This window comes from Pristis pectinata, chromosome 35 (assembly GCF_009764475.1).
Source record: "Pristis pectinata isolate sPriPec2 chromosome 35, sPriPec2.1.pri, whole genome shotgun sequence".
Lineage (NCBI taxonomy): Eukaryota > Metazoa > Chordata > Chondrichthyes > Rhinopristiformes > Pristidae > Pristis > Pristis pectinata.
In genome coordinates, this window is record NC_067439.1 from 4,553,201 (window position 1) to 4,575,809 (window position 22,609).

Below are 22,609 nucleotides of genomic sequence, written 5' to 3' on the forward strand. Positions count from 1 at the left end.
ATCTGGTACCGAGGGAGTGCTGCATTGTTTGGGATACCATCTTTCAGAGGTCCTGTCTGAGGTCACCCAGAACTAGTCTGCTCACACCCTAACTCATCCAGCTTTGTTACTCATTTATTATGGCAAAAACAGCTATTCAGCCCCATTGCCAACTAACTACCCCAAAGGTTAGATTACAGTAGCCAGTTCCCTTACCAACCCATTTGTGGGATGTGGTCGAAGTGAGAACATGCAGACTCCACACAGACAGCACCCGATGTCAGATCAGACCTGGCCCCTGAAGCTGAGAGGTAGCAGTACTAACCTCTGCGCCCCTGTACCATCCACGTGCTACGGTCCCCACGTTTGCTGACTTACCTTGGCAGCCAGCATAATCAAAGACCCCACCTACCCCAGACACTCTCTCTTCTCCCCCCTCCCATCGGGCAGAAGATACAAGAGCCTAAAGCACGTACCACCAGACTTGAGGACAGCTTCTATCCCGCTGTTATGACTGTTGAATGGTCCCCTAGTATGGCAAGGTGGACTCTTGACCTCACAATCTACCTTGTTGTGGCCTTGCACCTTATTGCCTGCCTGTACTTTCTCTGCAACTGTAACACCTTACTCTGCTTTCGGTTATTGCTTTTCCCTTGTACTACCTCAAAGCACTGTGATGAAATCTGTATGGATGGCATGCAAAAAAGATTTTTCACCGTCCCTTGGTACATGCAACAATAATAATCCAATTTACATTGAGCAACAACCCAATATGAAAATTCTCACCCCAATTTTTAAATGAGATGGCTAAGAATCTTCAAACAAGAATTCCCTCTTCCATAGCAATACTCTCCCTGTTCTACAGGCTGTTACAGTTTTTCTAGCCCACCTGCCCAAGGGATAAAACTGGGGAGGTGCCAGAGTGGGAGATGGCAAGATCAGGGGGTGCTAGGATGACTGACATTACAGAGGAAAGGTGTCAAGGCCAAGGTACTAGCTGGGGGTTTGGAAACAAACTGTGCAGAAGGGGAACTTCCAATTGATTTAAACCATGTCTGTCTACACATGAGGTTTGGCCATGATTGATACTTGCAACAGATCAGGATTAGCAAAGTAAAACTATCCCACAGGAGCTTCCTTGTGAAACTGGGGCACCAAATATCTAATCCCATGAGCAGACATTCAGCCTGGACAGAGACCTCGGTGCTGAGATCAACAGGGGCAGCAGGGTGGTCGAACGGGCTGGAAGGTCCTAAAACCTCACCCATTCCCAAGTCAGCAGGCAGGTGAAGTGGGACACCCAACTAGATTCAAAACCTTGTTTGATGCAGGATCACACTGGGGCCCCAAACACAAAAGCTTACTCTTCACTGGAGAGATGGACACATGAAGATCTAACTGAAAGATCAGGGCACTGAAGCAGGCAGTGATGTGCCTTACAGCTTCAGTGACCCAGGTTTGATCCAGACCTTCAGTGCTGTGTGGAGTTTGTACATTCTCTCTCTGAACACGTGGGTTTCTTTCCCACCCCCCACATCCCAAAGACAAGCTGGTGGATGAATTGGACAGTGTAAATTATCCCTGGTGTAGGTAAATGAGGAAAAAAGGCAAAAGAGGAACTGATCAGCATGAGAAGGTTACAGGTGTACTGTGGAGGGTTGTGGCTGTCACGTGACAACACTGCCCCTACCTGGTCAGAAGACACACCACTGCCAATCAAGGATTGGCCCCGCCCCACCCATCAGTGCACACCTGACCATTGGCCTTTGTGATTGATTAGTCCTTGCTGGCACCAGGCCACTTGCCTTTTTAAGTTACCTGGGCTGGACCCCCCCAGCACTATAAAGAGTACCACGTGTGCTCGGCTCTTGCTCTTTTGTCTCCGAGGAATGACCCTGCTTCGCTCCAGGACGAGCACTGTGAAATGGTGCTGGAGAAATTGTTGGTGAGGTGTGCACTGTTAAAAGGGGTGGGAGCATTCTAGTTAGTATCCCTGGTAGCAATATAGCCGTGCCCATGCTGAGTCAAGGGGTGGTGGGTATCGTATTGTTTTTCCTTGATTGTCTGTATCTAGTTTGGTGTGTGTCTGCGTGTGAATTTGTGTGTCTATTTTACCCTCGTTGCGATTTTCCCCACACTCACTATAAACTGTGCGTGTTATTCCCGTGACCCTTTCCCCACGTTTGTCTTTTGTAAGTACATCATTTATCTCTAAGACTTATCTGTTCAGAGTCCTTGCCTCTGAGACCCTTAACCTGTTTCATAACAACAGGGAAATGGGGCTGATGGAATTGCTCTCCTGGGAGCTGACATGGACCAGATGGCCTCCCGTGTTATAATTAATAAGAAAGATTCAGCCTCTAGCAGCTGGAGTTCTGTACTACAGAGTACAAATCCAGTAAGCAACACAAGAGGTCAGCCATTCCAAAACAAGGCACACACAGACTCTCAGTAGAGTTTTCATACATTTATTATCCTTGAGACATTAGAAAGATTCAAGCAACTATAGTACATAAATAACTTACTATTTGGGTGGAAAAAATCATAATCAATTTGTTATTTCCCCTAATTGACACTGGACACATCTACTGTTGTAGAAAAATAGATTTAGAAGAAACACATATTATACACATGGGGAAATTTACAAAGGTGGGACTATATATATATATATATATATATATATATATATATATATATATATATATATATATATATATATATATATATATATATATATATATAGCATACATGTGAGCTGGGATTCAGTCACTAACATATAGATTAAATGGTAAACTTTTTTTTAATAAAAGTAGTAAAATAGTAAGGGCATGGCACTTACAAAAAAAATGTGAACAATGGAATTCAATTAACATTTTGCCTTAACCCCTTCACAGTTGAAAGGTACCATTAATGTAGTCTGGGTCAATTATAAATAGCTCCTTGTAAGCAAATAGGCAATTTAAAACCAGCTAAGTGCTTAATACTGAAAGTTGGTGGACAGTAGTTTAAGGAAGAACATTTGATTGCTCTGCATGAGAAGGAACAAAATGGTTTGCAGATTCTGGCAATGCACACTTAAGGAATGGGGAAAATTAAGGCTTTGATGATTTTCAGATGCCATCTTCCTTACTCAGGTATTTAACAGTTCATCAATAAACCACATCCCATTCAAATACTCCTCTCTGCAGATGGCTCCTATGAGCCTTTGGCTTGAGCCTTGGCAAATGCTAAAGTCACTTGGTCTCTGAAAGCAGTGCTGGATACAGGGGCAAGGGGAAATGTTCAGAATTTCTGCCTCCACTTTCCTGTGGTGCTCACTGCTACAGAGTCAAAGAGGGCACCCATGGAAGTGAAACAACCCCAAAGACAATGAAGTTTGCAACAATCCTCACAATGAATGCAACTTCACCACCATCTAATTGAATGGTGGAACAGGCTTGAGTAGTTGAATGAGATCCTTGCATTCCTTGAAGTCATGCTACAACTAACATCGAGTCCAAAATGTTCTTTCCAGTTGGCCATGAGCCACCACTGCAGTTTAAAGCTCAATCACACCAACTAGTAACTACTTCCCTGCTTGCTCTGATCACTCCTCAAACCCTCTCAACACTACGAGTAGCATCAGTCAATGGATTAAGTGACAGGCAAGGCTACACAAAAATTGACTTCCTGAAGTAACCCACATAATGGTTACAGCACAGGAGGCCATTCAGCCCATCATACCTTTACCAGAGCAATTCTCCTCACATTATCCAGTCCTTTCTATGAAGCCCTGCAAAATTTTAACTATCCAATTCTCCCTCAAAAGCCACAATAGAACCTGCTTCCACCACATCCGGAGAGTGTGCATTCCTTCTGACCACACACTGTTAAAAAGTCTTTCCTCTTGTCACTCTTAATTCTCTTTCCCTTTTTTAAATGTTTTTTAAATATACGTGACCTCTGGTCCCCGACCCCTCCACCACAAGGAACATCCTCCCACTCTCCACTCTGTTCAGACCCCTCATCAATTTACATACTTCCATCAGATCTCCCCTCAGCCTTCTTCACAGAGAACAATCATAGCCACTCAGATCTATCCCTGTAACTGTTGCCCTTCATTCCATGCACCATCCTCCAAACTTTCCTGGATCCTCTCCAACACCCTTACATCCTTCCCGTACTGTGGAGACCAAAATCAAACAATATTCTGGTTATACACGAGATGCTGGAGGAACTCAGCAAATCAGGCAGGATCTGTGGAGGGAAATGGACAGTTGACGTTTCAGGTTGAGACCCTTCAAGTGGACGTTGACTGTCCATGCCCCTCCATAGATGCTGCCTGACCTGCTGAGTTCCACCAGTGTTTTGCTCCAGATTCCAGCATCTGCAGACTCTTTTGTCTCCAATATATTGGAGATGTTTGGACCAGTTTTTTTTGTATAGAAGTATCAATGTGACTTCCCTGTTTTTAATATATGGATGGTTTAAATTTTCTGAATTACCCCGCTTTCTATTTCCCTGGAAGTAACAAGACTGTGGCATTCTGCTTAAAAATAACCCTACCATCACCTATACAACTCCTGGGAGGATGGGAACACTATAGCCCACACTCCACTTTCATGAGTCTAGCAGCTGATTTCACTACCTCAGGCATATTGCTGGAAAAGGCAGAACTTTGCAGGGAAGTTTGAGGAAGGGAATGGGGGCAGGGAGTGGAGGGAGGCACGAAGTACAACTAATCTGAAAACGTTAAATCTTCACATAACGCGGTTTCGTGTTGTTATGGTTCCAAAACACACCCACACTTAGAATCAGAAAGTGAAAAATAAATCAACTTGGGCACACAAGGTCACGGGTTATGTGTTTACAATTACGATCTACAAGAATCCCACACCGCCATCACTGATGTTCAATCAAGAATGCTAAACAAGCATTTATTTAAAAGGCCGCAAAATGTGTTTTTTTTTTGCTTTCCCTCAAACTCAAAAGTTTCAGACGCCACATTGAATGGAAAACACATTTCCCTTATCAAAGCCACAGCATGTGACCAGCTAGCAACACATGGCTGGTTATCCATATAAACAGCAGAAGGCTGTCCGTCTTGCAATGCTGATATAGGATTTGTTGCCAACGCAAGTTTGGAGTCCTGACCAATGACATTCAGACTCACAAGCGGGATGCCATCAGAACATTATCACCTTCAAACTTTTCAGACTTTTCAAACATCAGCTTTAAGCCAACTCGTAGAAGTATTTGACTCTCTCAGGAAACACCACAGAAGAGACGTGGCTGCCTTGTGTGGCTTTCTGGGATACACCATTGGTGCTGTCAACCAATAACTAACACACATTGTGAAAGCAAATTTTGGAGAAGGCAAGCAAGTTTAACACTCTTGCAAGGAACTAACTCTGCAAGGAACTTAACACTAACAAAGTTAAGTTCTAGGTAAGATAATGGAGAATGTATAGATGGAAAATCTTTGAAGAGCCAATTCAATGCCAAGCTGCAAGGTTGAACAAGTTAAGATGGGCTGAATATCCTTGTTTACCCATCTATGCAGCCAATCTTCGGCACTGATGTGGCACTGGAAAGGTTGTACAGTCTTGGCCAAACAACGACTCCAAGTGGGACAACTTTGAAAGAGAGTGGCTCTGCCAATTAGAAAACTCTGATACAAGTTTTTTTGCTTCCCTGGCCAAAAAAAAGAGATAAGCAGGAAAAAAAACCTACTCAAAGATCTAGTTACAAAGAGCAAGGACTTAGGCTGGTGGCTTTGAAAGTATAGTTGAGTAATACTAGCACATCAATTATTTAGTGAGCTGATGGTGGTTATGCAGATAGCTAACACTGGAGTGGACAGGGGATGGTAAGAAAATAAAGGGAGACATACTCATCTCTCTCACTAGGTCCAAGTCTGCATTTAAGAATTTTGTGTGTATTGGAACACCTGAGGGGAGGGGAAAACAGAACATTGCCAGCACTGGGATAAGTTACAGAGCACCAGCGGGAACTGAAGTCAACAAATGACTGGCAATGGATCAAATCAATGGATTTTTGAAGGAGCTCTCCCCAAAGTTTCAGAGGTGGAAAAGAAGTCAATGGCACAAACTCAAACCAACCACTTGAAACTGATGGGAATCCACGCAATGCATGTTTTACACCCCAAAATTAATGGGACAGGAGGGGTGGTTGCTTAAATATCTACCCATCCAATCCCAGTGGATTAGATTACTCTTCTTCCCTCAAATGCCAGTGAAGGAAGAATACACCATCCAACCACTTTCCCTGTGCTCTTCACTGTTTAAACACAGATATTGGTCATAGGTTATTGATGAATTAGGAAAGTAAATCTCATTGTTCAAGTGATTATCCAACCACTTTGCTGACCCCACATCTGGTTTTGATCTTGGCAACCCCCTCAGTGGCATGCATGATTACATTCTTGCCCATTTTCTTTTAATTGCAGAATACAAGCGGTTAAAGGGGATTGACAATGAACAATTAAGAACAGGCCTCCAATACTTGCAATGGCATCAGATCAATCAGTTAACTGATTATGCCTTAAGCTTTGGCTGATTTTGCAGGGGTACATGCCTATTTAAATAGCCTCAGAACAAAACCCTGGCTCTCTAGTGAGTTTTGAAAACAAATCTTCTTTTTATTAATACAAAAAAATTCATGATTTCAATGACCACTTCAACAAGTATGGTAAAAAAAAACAGAGCTGGGGATTCAAACAGACTAAATGTTTTAGGAAAAGGTGATATAACCTGTAGATGCACAGTTGATATATCATATAAAAATATATTCAAAACATAATTTTAACTTCAAGATGCCTAAATAGAAACAGCCTCTCAAAAGCAGTTTAGAAGCAACTTAAGACAGTTAAGGTTATGAGTAAAGAGCCTCAAGAAGATGAGACCTGGGACAAGATAAAGGTGCGAGGGAATTTCCAGTGCCATTAATGGTCTCATAACTAACATGCAATGAAGTAACCCCATCGTCAGTCCAATTTGCCTCATTTTCGCGATGCTCCTCCTTAATTTCTCACACTACCCATTGATAATCCAGTGGTTCACCCCAGATGTTTAACACCTCTACAAAAACCTAGACAGAGCCTGGAAAAGGCAACTTAATGTCAGTTGATCTATCATACCTTCTTATCAAAATGTCAGAGACAGGAGAGATTGTTTGATCAGCCTGTGTTACCTACAAGTTTGGGTGCATGAGCACTTCCAGATAGAGCTTTTCCACTGACCTACATACAGTGTAATTGATTCAGTAAAAAGTTCCATAAACTAAATTGTCTAAACTCCAGATTTAAAGAATTCATAATTTTACTGGTGAAAACGTTTCCAGCCTAGCTCCTTGCATATGGCTACAGAATACTGTTGTTAAATGTGTAGAACCTTGGTTAAGCCAATTTTACTGGTGAAAACGTTTCCAGCCTAGCTCCTTGCATATGGCTACAGAATACTGTTGGTGAAATAAAAACGCAACCCCTTGACTTGCAGATTTTTACTCCTCTTATTTCTCCCCCTTTTCATCCACAGTAGAACTGCTAATCTGGCAGCTACTGGGTGGACAAGGCAGCAAGTCTGATCACCTTTGGAGTTCTTCACCTTCCCAGTGGGAGTCAAGATTCAGAAGGGTCCTCCAGCCCAAACCAGAAGGGAGGTTACTTTGCTCCAAGGAGGTTCAAATGTAAGTGTGTGAGCACACTCTGGTTGAAGCTGATTGGCAGTGAGGGTGGAGAATGTATGGCACTGCAGGCACACAAGAAAAGGTGTGGGTTCTCCCTTCCTGCATCCAGCAGTGTCCACACTTCCAAGTGGATGCCGCTCATCTGACAACACACAGCACAGGACTTATGCTTGGGACGTGTCTTACTTCATGACCCCGTCTCCACAGCGAGCAGCAAGTGATCATTAGGAGTCACAAGAATTGGCTCCACTAATGTCTGCCATGCAAAGCAAGTGCTGACAACAAAAACATCTATCCGCTTCATTTCATTTAGAACACCAGTTCAACAGAAGCAAAAAAATGCAATCCTGGTCATGACTTCTGAACTAAACAAAAAACTTTCTTGCAATCCAGCAATTCCAAAAAAAATTAAAATTTTGGTTCCCTTGTGCTTTTACCAAATTTTTCAATCTTCCTCAATTGTTGCCTTTGCTTTGGCCCTGTTTAACTTGCACAGGACATGGGACCTTTTGCTCCTCCTCTCCCTGCCCACATCCAGCCCATGCTAATCATACCTTATCATCAAAATAATCTCACGTGCAGATGCTGGATTGGGTAGAACAAGTTCACCCCTTGAATCATCCCTTCCTGTCCACTCTACCTGCCCATCATGGGACTAAAAAGGAGAAAATAAGTACAAAGCAAGATAACCCTACTGCAAATCCAATCACTATAATGGTTTGCATTGCTCACAGACTTTCTCGTCCCCAATGATTCATCAGATTACCAATATTCCTTCTGAACCAAACAGCTCAGGATATAGGCAATACAGTCAGAGACACCAACTGGCAAAATCTGACCATGGTCACAAGAATTTCCATCGCACCGCATATTTTTTTGTTTAATGGGCACCCTTTGGAAGGAATAACAGCGAGAGAGCAAAAGACAAAAAAAAGATAGAGGGGGACAAGGGGGGAGGGGGGGACAAGGGGGGAGGGGGGAGAGGGGGACAAGGGGGGAGAGGGGGACAAGGGGGGAGAGGGGGACAAGGGGGGAGAGGGGGACAAGGGGGGAGAGGGGGACAAGGGGGGAGAGGGGGACAAGGGGGGAGAGGGGGAGAGAAGAGGACAGAGAGAAACAAAGGATAGGGAGAGGGAGGGAAAAAAAAGGACAGAGAGAAAAAAAGGGAAAAAGATGCAAAACATAACAGAAGGGAAATAACAAATGCCAGATTTATAGAGCTGACTTTTTGTATGGAAAGTCTCTAGCCTCAGACTTGTTTGGCTGTCTCTTGGAGTTCACACTATGGCTGATACAACAGTTTGATGGCGAGAGGTGGCTTGCCTCAGCTAGTCTTCCAGGTGTGTCCTCAATGACGGAGATTAATGGCACACTGACACTGGGGCTGGTAGGAAGACTAGAAGTTAAGTCTGTCGTCATTGTGTTGTCAGAGCCACCCCTTCGGTAAAGGTAATCACAACAGGAAGTTGCCGGTGACGAGAAGTTGTCTGGTTTTAATATGGTCTGGGGGGAGTTCCTTTGCCTCAGCTGGGATGACGGTGGCTCACAAGTGAGAAATGAACATTTGACTGGTGACACCAGCCTGTGCCTGGGCTTTGGTTCTTCAGCTGGCAAGCCATGGATTAAGTCTGTCCCCATCAAAGTCCCACCAGCAAAGGCTTTATAATCAACTGGTTCCAAAGGTGGCTGCTGGTCAGGCCTTCCAAATTGTTGAGGTACATCAAATAGCCTTTCCTCATGAGCTGGTAGACCATGGGTCAGATCTGTGCCAGCAGTACAATGGACAACCTCTACTGTAGATGGTAGGTCAAGATTTACAGAAGTCCTCTTAAGGTCAGGCTTCTCGTGAGTGTCCGTGGATTCACTGTTCAAGGTCTCTTTCCTTTTGGACGGTGATGCTGGGTTTAAATAGGGCTGCTTTAAACCTGTGGGTGGCCTGGAGTTATTCTTCAAATCCTGGCAGAAAGTGTGACCCTTTGATGGGGACGGGGCAGGGCTGGGCAACTTCTGGGACAAAACAAATGACTGGCAAGAATCTTCCGGAGAGAAGTCATAAAAATCAGGGTAGTTCCAAAAGTCTACATGCCTTCGGGGTTTCTGCCCCCGAGAGTGCTTCTTCTTCCTTAGGCTGTACTTACTGATTCCACGATTGGAGCAGAGGGGTTCAGGAGCCTCTGTGCTGAGCTCTGCAGAATCCCGACCTACTTCAGACACAGCTTTGCAAAGCTCAGGGTCTTTGGATGTCAGACTTTGCTTTGATGTGGCTGCCATGGCAATGTCAGGCATCAAGTCCTTCACCAAGCTTTTGGAACCCTGTAACGTCAAACAGTTAGCCAAGTTTACCGACAAAGTGAAAGCATGCTATACGAATTATCAGCATCTTTTACACTGCAATAAAATCTTCCAGCTGCACACAATTCTATTCAACTTCCCCATTATAGAAGACCAAAGCACCATATTACAAATCACTGTAGTTGTAGTGCAACTGGTTTGAAAAGCAGCTTCTATTCATGACATGGAGGCATTGCATCATGAGTACTAGTGAGGGGATGAAATTGCAGTGTGACTATTTATACGGGCAGTCACCATTGTAAAAAAAAGGGACTTAGGAGTTTATATTGGAAACATAAGGAAGTATTATATTTACGAGTTGTGGTCTAAATGTCTTCAACCTGTAAACATGCAGAGGACTAACAGAAGATCAAATAGTAATTTATTAAAATGCTGTGGCCAAACAAGCAATTGCATTTATATAGCAGCATTTTCTGTCACTGAACATCCAACATAGTTATTCTTGAAGTGGAGAAGTATGGTTGCAAATTTGAGGACAGCAAACAGTTAGGAGATAATCACAAAGATGTTTTAATAGCAACAGACAAGCAATAGGCATTAGCTAGAGCAACAGGGGAACTCTATTGAACTTTGGACTGAGACTTGAATCAGAAAATTTATAATAAAGGAGTTCATATTTATAATATGAATAGGAACATTTATAATCCTTTCAAATGTAATGAGGATTTCTGTAGTGAGCTCCAGAACTCCAGCAACCTCTGGATGAAAACTTTTTCATCACCTCCTATCAACTACTTTACATCTCTGCCCTCTGGTTGTCATGCACTCTGCTGATAGAGTAAATAGCAAAGCCTATTTCTATCTAGAGAATCAAGTTTCCTCTCAGCCTCCTCAGTTTCAAAGAAAATAATTCTACTTAATCCAATCTTTCCTCATAGCTACAATTTTCCCATTCCTGACAACATCCTGCGTGAAGTTCCTCTGCATCCTCTCCAGTGCCATCACACCTTTCCTGTAAAGTGGTGATCAGAACTGTCCACCGTACTCTGCCAGTATGCTGTGTGGTATAATCTCCCTGGTATTCCATGCCTCAGCTAAGAGAGGAAAGCAAAGTTTCCACCTTTTTCCATCAACTTATTGATATGTCCTGCTACCTTTAAGCATCTGTGGACATTACCTCCATTCCCTGTCACTGCAAACTTGTGTCCAATTTGTCCCTCTTCATCGGATCCCAGTGGGTTTGCTTTTTTTGTGACCAGATTTCCAAGCTGAAGCCTCGTCAAAAGCCCAGCTAAAAATCCAAGTGGATTACATCAAACACTTCCTTCAATCCTCCTTATTACCTCCTCAAAACATTCAATCATTAGTCAGGCAGAACCTTTCCTTAAATCTGTGCTGACTGTCCCATGGTATTTTGTTTGCACCCACCAAGGGTGGATGGGGCTTTGACTGAGAGTAGCTCTGACAGGTCACCACTCCACTCTTATGCCATCCCTCACTCAAATCTGCAAACTCTACACAGACCAGGGATAACACCAGGGTTCCTTCAGACTGCCTGCTTCTGTTCTACATTCAGCATCTCTTTTGCAGTCATTTAGAGATACAGCATAGAAACAGGTCCTTCAGCTCACCAAATCGGCACTGAAACTCACCTACCCCATTTACAACAACTGCAGGACTCTTAGCAGTGTGGAGGAACAGAGGGATCTTGGGGTCCACGTCCATAGATCCCTCAAGGTTGCCACACAGGTCGATAGGGTTGTTAAGGCAGCATGTGGAGTGCTGGCCTTCATTAGTTGGGGTATTGAGTTCAAGAGCCGCGAGGTGATGTTGCAGCTCTATAGAACTCTGGTGAGACCACACTTGGAGTATTATGTTCATTTCTGGTTGCCTCATTATAGGAAGGATGTGGAAGCTTTAGAGAGGGTGCAGGGGAGATTTACCAGGATGTTGCCTGGATTGGAGAGCACGTCTCATGCAGATAGGTTGAGTGAGCTAGGGCTTTTCTCTTTGGAGAGGAGGAGGATGAGAGGTGACTTGATAGAGGTGTACAAGATGATAAGAGGCATAGATCGAGTGGACACTCAGAGACTTTTTCCTAGTGCGACAATGGCTAACACGAGGGGACAATTTTAATGTGATTGGAGGAAGGTATGGTGGGGGGGGGGGGGATGTCAGGGGTAAGCTAGTTTGGTGATTTTTTTATTACACAGAGTGGTGGGTGTGTGGAACACACTGCCTGCAGAGGTGGTGGGGGCAGATACATTAGGGACATTTAAGAGACTCTTAGATAGACACATGAATGATAGAAAAATAGGGGGCTATGTGGGAGGGAAGGGTTAGATAGATCTTAGAGCAGGATAAAATGTCGGCACAACATTGTGGGCCGAAGGGCCTGTACTGTGCTGCAGTGTTCTATGTTCTATTTATTCTCCTCACAACTCCCCCTACGTTCTACCTAGAGGGTGGCACAGTGACACAGCTAGTAGAGACACTGCCTCACAGTGCTAGAGACCAGGGCTCATTCCTGACCTTGGATGCGGTCTGTGTGGAGTTTGCACATTCTCCCTGGGTGCTCCGGTTTCCTTTCACACCCCAAAAGATGTGTGGGTCAGGGGCATGTAGGTAAGCAGTAGAATCTGGTGATGAGAATGTGGGGTGAATAAACAGGATAACTAAATGAGCGGTCGATGGTCAGTGTGGACACAGTGGGCCAAAGGGCCCGTTTCCATGCTGTTTCTCCAACATCGACTCGCCTACACACTAGGGCTAATTCACAGTAGCCAATTAATCCATCAACTTGCTCATCTTTGAGATATGGGAGGAAACCAGAACATCCAGAAGAATCCCACGCAGTCACAGAGAGAATGTGCAGACACCACCTGAGGTCAGGATTGAACCCAGGTCTCTGGTGCTGAGGCAGTGGCTCTTGTAGCTATGCAACTGTGCTGCCCCAACTGAGTCACTGTAACCAGGAGAAAGACGAGAGCCAAGGCACATTTTGTATAGTTGTATCCGCTAGCATTAAAAAGGTGGAACAGTAAGAAAGTCCTAGCAATCACAAACAAAGTGCCAGAACTTATCAATGCAGCAAACTAAGTCCTTGCAGCCGAGATCAGTGATCACAATGCAAGTGTGCTGACAAAGGACAGCACCAACACCCTACCCGAGCCCCATTTGAAGCAAGTCACAGTGTATGCTTGCAAATACCTGCTCGTCAGGTGACAGGTGACCATCACTGGGCTCCTCACAATTAACCGTCCTGATGGAAGCTTGCACTGCCTGTTCCGAAGTCCGAGAGGCAGAATGTGGCTGCAGGTTAGTTCGCAAAGCACGGCATGAGGTAGGCTGACTGTCTTCTTTCTTTTCACTGGATTGTGTCTGTTCCCTCCGGGGAGATGGAGGAGGGTGATATGGAGGGGGCGGGGGAGGAAGTGGGGGGCTGAAATTCCGGAAGGGATCCAAGCTCTGGACGTTGGTTTCCTTCACAGGAGTGGCCCGGCGGGAGTTTGGCTGACGTTTTCCAAAAACTGGGCTGTCGATGCTCAAGTGCTCATTCGGAAAATACACTGTGGGATACTGACAGGGGAGAGAAAAAAAGGGATCAGATGATAAGAGGAAGGAGTTTTTGATCACTTAGTTAAAAGGCAGCATCTAAATGATTAAATGATACTTTATGGACTATGACCTCACAATCTACCTTGTTGTGACCTTGCACCTTATTGCACTGCACTTTCTCTGTAGCTGTGACACTTTACTCTGCACTGTTAGTGTTTTTACCTGTACTACGTCAATGCACTCTGTACTAACTCATTGTAACTGCACTGTGTAATGAATTGAGCTGTACGATCGGTTTGTAAGACAAGCTTTTCACTGTACCTTGGTACAAGTGACAATAATAAACCAATACCAATAATATCAAGTATAGACAGAAGATAGTAAAAAAGTTTATTCTACATCAAGGCCAACACTTCAAATTCTTTCTTCAAAAGTTCAAGCAAGGGGTCCACAACCAGAGAGTTAGCCCTTCTTATCAACAAATGATCTGCTGGAGGAACTCAGCAGGTCGAACAGCATCTGTGGGGGACAAAGTAAGTGTTTACGTTTCAGGTCGAAACCCTGCATCAGGAGAGCGTGGAGAAGGAAGACAGCTCTTTATACCGGCCATCTCCATTCTCAATCCAGATGCAAGGTTTCAACCCAAAACTTTGGCAATTCCTTTCCTGTACAGATGCTGCTCGACCTGCTGAGTAGTTCCTCCAGCAGATTATTTGTTGCTCCAGATTCCAGCATCTGCAGTCTCTTGTGCCTCCAGTTAGCCCTCTTTCATCCCCAAGTTCACCTCCTCAAAACAGTCTCCATTTTAGTGCTTTACTTCCTTTATTAAATCATTCAATAATGTTTCTAGCTGGACCAGGAGGCCTGAGTGCCCTGGGTATTTATCACCATCTGCTTAGATTCACAAGGCAGTTGCTCAAAAGATAGATTGCTATTTTCATTTGGACTGTAGTTTAGATTTTATGCAGCCTTTAACATAACAAAACACTGAGGCACTTTAGGAACATAATGAAACCAACCACTGTACTGAGCTACACAAAAAGGGATATCAGGGTGATAGTAAGACACCAGGTTGGGAGGAGGATTTCAGGGCAATGCAGAGCCAAAGCAACTGAAGGCACAGGGGCTAAATGGTAGGGCAGTTAAAATCTGGGATGTGCTGGAGGCCAGAATAAGAGAATAAAGAGGGTAAATAGGAGTTGGCCATGTGGCTTCTCAAGCATGCGTTAAGATCACGGACCAACTCATCTTGGCCTTCTCCACTTTCCTGCTGTTCCTCAAAACCCCCACAGGCAAAGGGAAGATGGAAAGAATGTGACCGACATTAATACCATGAGGAAGATCACAAGACTTGGGGAACTTCCACAAGGATCAAATGTCCTGCTTCTGAAATGTAACCACATGCAACTAGGCAGATGTCACCAGATATCAGAGCAGGCAGATAACTCGTTTCCAAGTAGATTTTTTTCAGCTCTGCCCCTGGACAGCACCCAAGTGGGTTGGCAAATCGCCCTTCTCGTTTCTCTTTCGCAACTTGCTGGGGCAGAGGGGTATTGAAATATATCATGAAACTATCAACATTCAATTTTCTGTACTAATTTTCTGCTTGCAACATTAAGCTCCAGATTTGATCCATTTAGATATATGCACAAAAGAGTGGCCTGCTCACATTCACCAGTGATATAGCAGAGGGCAATGGACATCTCTGACTTAAGTCAGAGTGCTCAGACGAAGGGGAAGAGGACAAGAAATTAAAGTGTTTAAAGAGAAAGCACCGAACTTAATATGAAATTGTACTTCAGCAGATGTAACAAAATAAAATGGACTATTAATCAGAAACTTTGCTAAACTGGAACAATCCAGCTCAGGAGTCAATTATATAGTGTATTTCTTTACAATCAGCAAGAGAAAGAACACCCCAACAGTTATGCAGCCACACATTTTCAACCATTGATGGTTTTTTTAGTTATTCAAGTTGCACAATTCTCCTTTATAAGAAACATTTTCCCTACTTGATTAGATTGCACCCCACTATAAAACTACCAGCCTTTCATCCACTTTGCAGATACCCCAAGCCAATTCCCACACCTCCAATCCTCCCCTGTAGACCCTTCTCCAAAGAGTAAACGATTACCTTCAATAATTCAGTGGTGGCATCAGGGAGGCCGAACTCTCTGACCACACGCAAGTAGACTGCCTGGGTCACAGCGGCCCCCGCACCGATGTTTAGAGCATATGCCCGCTGTACCTGGTCACTGTGCCAAATCTCCCTGAGTCGCCTAAACATGGCCTTGGCAACGTCTACTGGGGGCACTAGAGGATAAGAGACCAAAGGCAAAGAAAGGAGAGAGAATAAAACAGGATGAAAGAGAAAGAAAAATTTTAAATTAGTTAATAAAAACACCATTAACAGTGTTCGCTGAAATTTTAAACCCAATCAGCTTCTATACATCTCCTGTCTCCGGCAGTTTTTTTTTAAGAAATTCATTCATGGAACACAGGCACTGCTACTGAGGCCAGCATCCCCAAATGCCTTAAGGTGCTGGTGAGCCACTTCTGTGAACCATTGTAGCCCACATGGTGAATGTGATTCACAGTGCTGCTGGGTAGGATTCAGACCCAGTGAAGATACAGGATCAGCAATACGTTTCCAAGAATGGTGTGCAACTTGGAAGGGAACTTGGGAGAAGCTGCTGTTCCTAGGTCCCTTGTCCTTTGAGGTGGTAGGAGGTCACAGGCGAGGTGTGGAGAGCACAAGTGAGGTTATGAGGCTTTGGAGATGCCATCGAACATGCCGTGGTGAGCTGTAGGGCAACCTATAGATGGCACATACTTTAGCCATGAAGCACAACTGGTGGAGGAGTAGGAAAACCAAAAGGAACAAGGGCAACCTTAAACCAGTCATAAAAATATCACAAAATGAACTCCAAAACAGCAGTGGAGATGTAAACAATGACTTTGTAAGGAGATATATAACAAAAAACTACATTTCTGGGACTTATCCTTTCAGTTGTGGTGGACCACCTATTTTTCCCCAATACCCTCCTGGGTGCACCCCTGCCTCAGTGTGGGAACTTTAGACAATAGGAGATGGGGGCTACTGCTGCTTTACAGTTCCAGAGACCTGGGTTCAATCCCGACCTGGGATATTGCACGCTCTCCCTGTGGCCGTGGGTTTCCACCAGGTGCATCGGTTTCCTCCTACATCCCCAAGACTTATCGCTGTTAAGAGGAAGGTGTAAATTACCCATTAGTGTAGGTAAATAGCAAAAACAAGGGGTTAATGGGCACATGAGATGGAACAAGTTGGGGGAAATAGGACTGCTGGGATTGCTATTGGGAGCCGAATAGCCTCCTTTGTAGCAAGTGAATACACGAAATGTCTGGCATTGCAGTGGGAGTGTCCAGGAGTAACTAAACATCTCTGGGGAGGAAACAGATCATTAACATTAGTCAACTTACCAGGTACTTCATCTCGCAGAGTTGCAGAAACATTTTCATCACATCCCTGGGGAGATCCAGAATTAAAACGAGAAAAATCTGCTACACTAGAGTCAACCATGTAGAGAGTGTCTGGAACACTGGAGATCCGGCTCATTCGAACCTTTTCCAAACTGGTCTGCTCTGACAGTAGTTCATCCAGCACGATCTAAGTAAAAACAATTTACACTCATTCTTAAATATTAGGTTGTATTAGTTTTTTGCCTACTTCTAAACAGACTAAATTCACAAGTAGGCATTTGGGTGGTGGATACCTCTATTAATATCATGGAGAACAGTTTTGATCACACTCTGTTCTTACACCCGTGTATGAAACTGCAGGAATGGAAAGAGGAAGAGAGTGCCGAGGACTGGCTATCGTACCTTCTGTAAGGACAGAAGGAATCTGCTAAGGAGGTCTTATCCAAGGGAACATCAAGGAATAATGGAGGCAGCTACCATTCTTTAAATATTGGTTGCATAATGTGACAATCTGGCAGCCAGCTAAAGGGGATTTAACTGGGTAATTCTTCTGTCAAAGCATCCAGGACCCCCACCATCCATGTCATCTTCTTGATGCTGCCATCAGGGAGGTGGTACAGGAGCCCGAAGACCCACACATCTTCCTCCCCACTGCCATCATGTTCTTGAACCGATCTGAAAAGCCCTAACACTAGCTGGACTACATTTCTTTTTCTCTCTCTCAGCTTGTGATAGTGTCGTTATGTTTGTGTTAAACTTATGTTTGTAGTGTACTGTGCTGCAAAAAGCCATTTTTCATGGCATTTATACCCTATGTATGCCTATGACAATAAACGAGCCTAGTACCCACATTTATTTTGTCTTCATCCAGAAGCCCCCCCCCACCCACCTTTTTTTGTTTCAAACCAACTTTAAACCATTGAAAATAAGCTTGAATTGAAATGTCCTTGATGTCCAGGATGCACTCCAGCCTCTGTGATATCCACCATTTTGCTGTAAGTAACAGATTGACTTCACTCACAAAATTAATGTTTAACCACACTTCACTCACTATCTTTTAAAAAAAAAGATCGAGAGACACTGCAGTGTTCCTTCTGCTCTTAAAATAGGCCATTTCCTGAGTAGCTACTTGTTCCATCCTACCTCCAACTCATTGGGTGACTGGCACATCATCATCACTAATTACTTTGTTCTAGTTTTACAAGTCAGGGCCCAGATTGCCAGAGAAGTGAGGATAGTACATGTGCAAACTATTAAAAAGCCAGAGAGACAATAAACTTCTTCCCGCTTTCTTCTGTGGAAAGAAACATCCCCAACAGTTGTGAAGTTAGTATGTTCTCCCGTGACCAAGTTGGTTTACTCTGGTTTCCTACAACACTCCAAAAAAAAATGCAGGTTGGCAAGCTAATTGGCACTAATGTGTAGGCAAGAGGTAGAATCTGGGGGGACGTGTTGGGGATGTGGGCAAGTGGATTCTGATAGGATTAGTGTAGAAATAAGGGTTTGATGGTTGGCACTGATTCAGTGGACCAACAAGCCCACTTGTGTGCTGTACCTCTCGATTTCTAATTCCTGATCTAGAAATTGAACCAATAAAACCACACCTAACTCAGTAAAGCCAGCAGAAAGGCACTTTAAGGATGAAAAGAAAAATGGATCCCCAAAGGAGAAATAGAAGGGCAAGCTTTAAATAGGGCAAAATAAACAATTAGGAAAGCAGTGATATGTTGGCCTTTACTCGCGTCTCTAATGCAAGATGATTTGAGTACATCTTCTCTCCATTATGAGACTGCATCTGGAACACCAAGTACAGGTCTGGTCTCCCTACCCAAAAGGAAGAATATACTTGCTAGAGGCAGTGCAATGAAGATTTTCCAGCTTAATTCTTGGGGCAGTGGGGTTGTCTTGTATGGATGGATCAGGCAGACTGGGTCTCTACTCTCCAGGAGTTTGGAAGAACAAGGATTTATCACAGAAAATCCTTCAGGTGTTTGACGGGGCTGATATTTCCTCTGGCTGGGGAGTCCAGGACCAGGGAGTCACAATAAGATCTGGCCATTTCAGGACAAAGATGAGAAGAAATTTCTACACCCAGGCAAAGCATCCTTGAAATTTTCAATAGCTAAGTATATTCATGACAGATCAACCAATTTTTAGACTATTAAAAGGGCTTAATTCAAGGGCTATGGAATTATTACAGGAAGGTGGCACTAAAATAAAAGATCAGAATGCACACAAAGAACCAAATGGCTTTCTCCTACTTCTTATAGAAGAGAGAACAGTAGAGCATAGGAATAGGCCCTTCGGCCCACAATGTCTATGCTGACTGTGATGCCAATTTAAACTGCACATTTGCCTGCAAGTGGTCTATATCCCTCCATTCCCTGCTTGTTCATCTGCAACTCTAAATGCCTCAAATAATGCCATCATATCTGCTTCCACCACCTCCCCTGGCAGCATGTTCCAGGCACCTACCACTGTAAAAAAAAACTTTGCTTCAAAAATCTCCTTTAAAGTGCAGGCACGGTAGTGTAGTGGTTAACATAACACTTTTACAGCACCAGCGACCGGGGTTCAGTTCCAGCCACTGTTTGTAAGGAGTTTGTACGTTCCTCCGTGTCTGCGTGGGTTTCCTCCCACATTCCAAAGGATGTACGGGTTAGGAAGTTGTGGGCATACTATGTTGGCGCCAGAAGCGTGGCGACACTTGTGGGCTGCCCCCAGAACACTCTACGCAAAAGATGCATTTCACTGTTGCGATGTACATGTGACTAATAAAGAAATCTCATCTTTCAATTTTCCCCCTCTCACATTAAAGCTAGGCCCTCTAATGTTTGAGATTTCCACCCTGGGGAGAAAAGACTCTGACCATCTACCCTGTCCATGCCTCTCAATTTTATACACTTCAATCAGGTCTCCCCTCAGCCTCCAACACTCCAGAGAAAGCAATCAAAGTCTGTCCAACCTCCCCTTATAGCTAATACTCTAATCCAGGCAACATCCCGGTGAACCTCTTCTGCACCCTCTCCAAAGCTTCCACATCCTTCCTGTAATGGGGCGACCAGAACTTCACGTTCTTGAGAGGGAGATGACAAGGTTTAGGAAGGGTATTCGAGATAGAGGGATCTAGGTAACCGAATGAAGCCTTTGGCAATCATTAATCTTCCTCTGAGGAGAAGTACATGGGCTATGGGGAAAAATATTTGGGACAATGCTCATTGTACTGTTGTAGTGGGATTTAAGGAGCCACCATAGTTTTAGCACTGAGGTACATGGATAAAATAAAAACAACTGCACGTCCCACTCCCTTAAGTATACATTTGATTTCTTTCTGAAAGTTACGGTCAGGTTAGTTTGCGTATCCCTTTCGGACAGTGAATTGCGTTACAAATCGTAGTTTGTCGCTAAAGAAAAAATTCTTCTTTACAGTGTTTTTGCCAATCATTCTTACACTTATTTCACTGCCTATTATTGCCTACACAAGAGTTAATGACTTTTCTGCTCTTATCAAAATCCTACATAATTCTGAATACCTCTTAATCTTCTCTTCTGAGCAGAAAATAATCCTGAAAGCAGATGAGGAAACGAATTTCTAATATTAAATAAATCAAGAACTTTTTCTGCTGCATACTTTGGAGGGTGCTCATTTTGGCAAGCTTTTTTTTTAGAAAAGCAAAACCACCAGCGCAACTGATTTGAATGGAAGAGACAATCATGAATGCAAACAGATTAAAAAAAGAGCCCTGAGAAACTGATCCGGTGTACAAAGAGTAAAATAAATCAGTGTGCAACTGAATTCTGACCCGGAGGACATATAAAACCCACTGCTAATTAGCTAGCATTAAATCAGAGTTGACAAGCAAGGAAGCGAGGTGGAACAAGCCCTGGGTTTTATTTAATGTCACAGGCTGGATGCATTAAAAAGGCTACATAACAGAAACTGTTTCCCCTTTAACATTACACTTAACCACAATGTTACCCCAGCGAATAGTTGACACTAAAGGTACAGATCTGCAATGATTTAAACTGCTGCATTCCCCAACTGGTAAAAAAAACAATCAAGTGGCTTTATGTCAACTTACCTTGGCTTCCTCGATGTATGGGGTAAACAGACGGGGTCTGGCACCGATACCAGAAGCCTTGAGGCAAAACCATGCTCTGGATTTCCTTCCCTCCGGGGGTGGAAGCATGTCCAGTGGAGGAGAGCTGATCAATGCTCTCTTCATCTGCAACACAAAACAAGAATAATTTGTCGTCATCCCTACTTTGTAACACAAGTACACAATAAACAAAGCAAATACATTAGATTCTGGAGGAACCTGGTGAGTCAGGCAGCATCTGTGAAGGGAGAAATGGACATAAGACATAGGAGTCGAATTAGGCCATTTGGCCCAACGAGTCTGCTCCACCATTCAATCAGGGTTGATTTATTTTTCCCTCTCACCCCTTTCCCCTGCCTTCTCCCCATAACCTTTGACACCCTTACCAATCAAGAACCTACCAACCTCAGCTTTAAATATACCTAATGAATGGCTGCCACAACTGTCTGTGGCAATGTTCCCCATATTCACCACCCTCTGGCTAAGAAATTCCACCTCATTTCTGTTCTAAAGGGATGTCCTTTTATTCTGAGGCTCCGCCCTCTGGTCCTAGACTCTCCCGCTACTGGAAACATCCTCTCCAACTCCACTCTATCCAGGCCTTTCAATATTCGGCAGGTTTTAAATGAGAACCCCAATCCTTCTAAACTCCAGCGAGTACAGGCCCAGAGCCATCAAATGCTCCTCGTCCGTTAACCCTTTCTTTGCTGGAATCATTGTCATAAACCTCCTCTGGACCCTCTCCAACGCCAGCACATCCTTCCTTAGGTTATGGGCCCAAAAACAAATGTGGTCTGACCAACACCTTACAAAGCCTCAGCATTACATCCTTGCTGTTATACTGTAGTCCTCTCAAAATGAATGCTAATGTTGTATTTGCCTTCCTTACTACTGACTCGACCTGCAAGTTAACCCTTAGGGAATCCTGCACTAGGACTTCCAAGTACCTTTGCACCTCCAATTTCTGAATTCACTCCATTTAGAAAATGGTGTATGCCTAGTTTATGTTTCAGGTCAAGACCCTTCATCAGGACTGAAAGATAGAGGGGAGATAGCCAGCATAAAAAGGTGAAAGGAAGGGGTGGAGCAAGAACTGGAAAGCAATAAGATGCAGGTGAGGAGAGGGTAATCGGCAAATGGGGAGGGGAAAGTGGAAAAGCAGACCCCAGTTAAACGTGCGTTGTAGCCAAACTCTATACAAACCTCACTAATGCTCAAGAGGTTTATCCCATGGGACAGTCATAGAAGCTGTGGGAAAGGGAACAGTCAGAACCGTCTGGACTTTAGTTTTGGGTTATGGGAGGTAGCTTTGTGAGGATTTGCCATGTTTAAGAGATTCACCAATCACCCAAGGAAGAGGGTGAAAGCTGAAACCTCCATCCCCACACCTGCCCATCACTATCTCTTACCTGCATCTACTTATCACCACCCTGTGCCCACCCCACCTCCCCTCTTTTGTCCACCTATCACTGCTCTGCTTTTCCCTCCTACATATTGGGCTTCCCCTTTTCCCATCTTCAGTCCCAAGGAAG

General features: G+C 44.0%; 1 protein-coding gene across 1 annotated transcript in view; it reads right to left on the bottom strand.

The window, feature by feature from the left end:
- Positions 1 to 8,669: 8,669 nt before the first annotated feature.
- The window catches only part of LOC127586294 (BTB/POZ domain-containing protein 7-like), a 57,246-nt gene continuing 43,306 nt past the window's right edge, over positions 8,670 to 22,609 (bottom strand). The window contains 5 exon segments of the mRNA XM_052044111.1: positions 8,670 to 9,978; positions 13,168 to 13,536; positions 15,650 to 15,828; positions 16,978 to 17,164; positions 21,060 to 21,203. Coding sequence (XP_051900071.1) covers positions 8,878 to 9,978; positions 13,168 to 13,536; positions 15,650 to 15,828; positions 16,978 to 17,164; positions 21,060 to 21,203 — 1,980 coding nt within the window. The 3' untranslated portion in view covers positions 8,670 to 8,877.